This window comes from Lipotes vexillifer, unplaced genomic scaffold (assembly GCF_000442215.2).
Source record: "Lipotes vexillifer unplaced genomic scaffold, Lipotes_vexillifer_v1.1 scaffold1545, whole genome shotgun sequence".
Taxonomy (NCBI): Eukaryota; Metazoa; Chordata; class Mammalia; order Artiodactyla; family Lipotidae; genus Lipotes; species Lipotes vexillifer.
In genome coordinates this window covers 282,874-285,360 of record NW_006789763.1, presented here as the reverse complement: position 1 = coordinate 285,360, position 2,487 = coordinate 282,874, and the positions used below count along the sequence as shown (strand labels likewise).

Below are 2,487 nucleotides of genomic sequence, written 5' to 3'. Positions count from 1 at the left end.
CTTGGAAGGACACACGAGGAAGTCATATTTAACCAGGCGGAGGAATCACTTATTCAACACAAATGGAACCCCAAACTGCTGAAAGCCGCCTGTCGGTGCGGCCGTCGGGTTGAGCTTCCAGCCCCTCCTGGCAGCAGCCCGGCCCCCTGCGCGCTCTGGTCGGCTCGCTCCCGCTGCCCGTCTTCTCGTCTCTCCGGGAATCTGGGTCACGGACAGCAAGCTGATCTGGACGCAGGTCTCACCCGGGCGAGCGGGGACATCCAGGCAAAACCTCACTGAAGGCTGGTGGGAATGTGGTTTTTTAAAAAATATTTACTTTTGGCTGCATCCTGTCTTCGTTGCGGCGCACGGGCTCAGTTGTCCTGCACGGGTTGAGCTGCCCCGCGGCACGTGGGATCTTAGTTCCCCGACCAGGGATCGAACCCTCGTCCCCTGCCTTGGAAGGCAGATTCTTAACCTGCCACCTGCCTCTCCTGCTTTGCGGGGGCTGAAATGGCTGTGGCTTCGTGCCCCGGTGCAGGGCTGGGGGAGCGGGACAGGCGACCCCTACAGCTGTCGCCATGCCGCGCGACACCCCCGCAGCAAGTGTTAGAGGCCAGTGACAGACGGCAAACAGTGAAGAACTCACAAGCCAAACAAGGAAGGAACTGCCCGCGGTTACTATAGCTAGAAAAGGTGTTTTCCTCCCGTTTTATTTGATAATAATTTTCACAGAAACAGGATATTATTTACAAATATACAGGTAAGAGACTCTGCTGGTCAAAAATCTTAAACCTAAAATGTCATCAAAAATTAATTTACAAAACCCGCCAACCATCCAGGAGCCCCGGCGGGATGGTCGGTGCAGGACGGGGCTCTCTGCTCTGCCAGCTCCTGGGGCCCGAGGCCCAGTCGCCCACGGCCGCATCTCAGGAGGCACTGGTCTGCATGTTTTTGGAAGCTGCGAGCATCGCTCTTACTTTGGCCATGAGGTCCTATGCGAGAAGAGACAGGGCATCCCTGCGGGCTCCCGTTGAGGCTCGGGAAGGGGGGCGCTCCACACAGGGAAGCAGCTTGCGAACGTGTTAACGGGTGAAGAGACCGAGGAGACGGGGGGCAACGCGCTGGGTGGCTGGGGACACACCCAGGCAGGCTCAGGGCCCAGGAGGAGACGCTCAGGCCTGGCTGGGAAGGAGGAGACGGGGCTGACCGGAAAGGGGGGCCCAGGGACCAGCTGCCCCGGGCAACGCCGACACCACCGCCTCCAGGGGACCAGCCGGGACCCCCGTCAGGACCCACAAGATGAGGGGACAGGGAGTGGAAACCAGCCCCCTTAGAAGAAGATGGGAAGAAAGAGATGCTCCCGCCTTACCTGAGTGATTTTGCTCTGCACGGAAGAAACAATTGCTGAGGAGATCTGACCGTCTTTTTCCTGAGAAACTCCCCTAACGCAAGTAAACAGAGAGGTCAGAGGCTTAAAAAATACTTTAAGAAGCCATTTTGTTTTACCTGTTTCCAGTATCCTTAAAAAAGAAATCAACATTATAAATATATGTATTTCACTTTTTATTTTATGTAACACGTTTGAAATATTTCATAAAATGCAACATTACTCAAAGATAAAAAAAAAAAAAAAAAAAAAAAAGAGATGAAGAAAAGGACAAAAGCACAGAAAGCTGGCGCCACACTCCCAGAGTCTGACCACAACCCAAGTGGGCGCCTCTGGTGCATCGTGAGGACTTTCGGGGCCGTGGACACGACACACAAGTGGTGGTCGGGGCCTGTGCTGAGTCACGTTTTACTTTTGAAGAAGCCGCACCTTAGATTCTGACTCACCTCAAGTGAGCTGTGGCCTCTGCTACTCGCCCACCAGCATCGGAGCACCGTAACGCACACTTGCAGAAGCAGAGGGTCTACAGGCGCGATGGAGGACCTGATCCCCTGCCCCCGACCCCCGCCCAGGCTCTGGGGGGGTGGGTGTGGGCGAGCGGCTTTTCAAAACAGGACTAGGTCTGGCAAATGTCCCCCGACAACCACGGGAAGCCAGGCGACGGGGGTCACCTGCGCTGGCACGGGGAGACTGCGGGACGATCAGCGTGGACGCCGACATCCCCACAGCCTGCGCGGTCAGTAAGTGACGGGTTGACCCCTGCCCGCTCGGGCTGAGAGGGAGCGATGGGTGGGTGGGGGTCCTGGACCCCTGTCACTGCGGAGTCCAGTGCCCGACCCACTCCTTCGGTCACACCGGGCTCCCCAGCTCCCACCCCACACGGCCCACGTGAGCACAAGGCACTATCGGCGGGGAGCCTGGAGAGACACTGGTTTGGGGACCGGCCGCTGGCACACTATGCAGCCGCCCCACACCCACTCGCAGGGTTCCCCCTGCCTGAGCGCGGGGTGGGCGGCCCGGGGCGCCGGGGGCGGCTTCTGGACCCACCCCTCCGTGTGCGCTCTCTACTAATCTGGAGCCCGAGTGACGCCTGGAGGGGGATGTGGGGTGCGGGGCCC

At 58.4% G+C, this 2,487-nt stretch overlaps 1 protein-coding gene across 1 annotated transcript in view; it reads right to left on the bottom strand.

Moving 5' to 3' along the window:
* Nucleotides 1-665: 665 nt before the first annotated feature.
* SFSWAP (splicing factor SWAP) overlaps nucleotides 666-2,487 on the bottom strand; it is an 81,293-nt gene continuing 79,471 nt past the window's right edge. Inside the window, 2 exon segments of the mRNA XM_007462792.1 lie at nucleotides 666-974; nucleotides 1,352-1,424. Of these exon segments, the coding sequence (XP_007462854.1) occupies nucleotides 909-974; nucleotides 1,352-1,424 (139 nt within the window). The 3' untranslated portion in view covers nucleotides 666-908.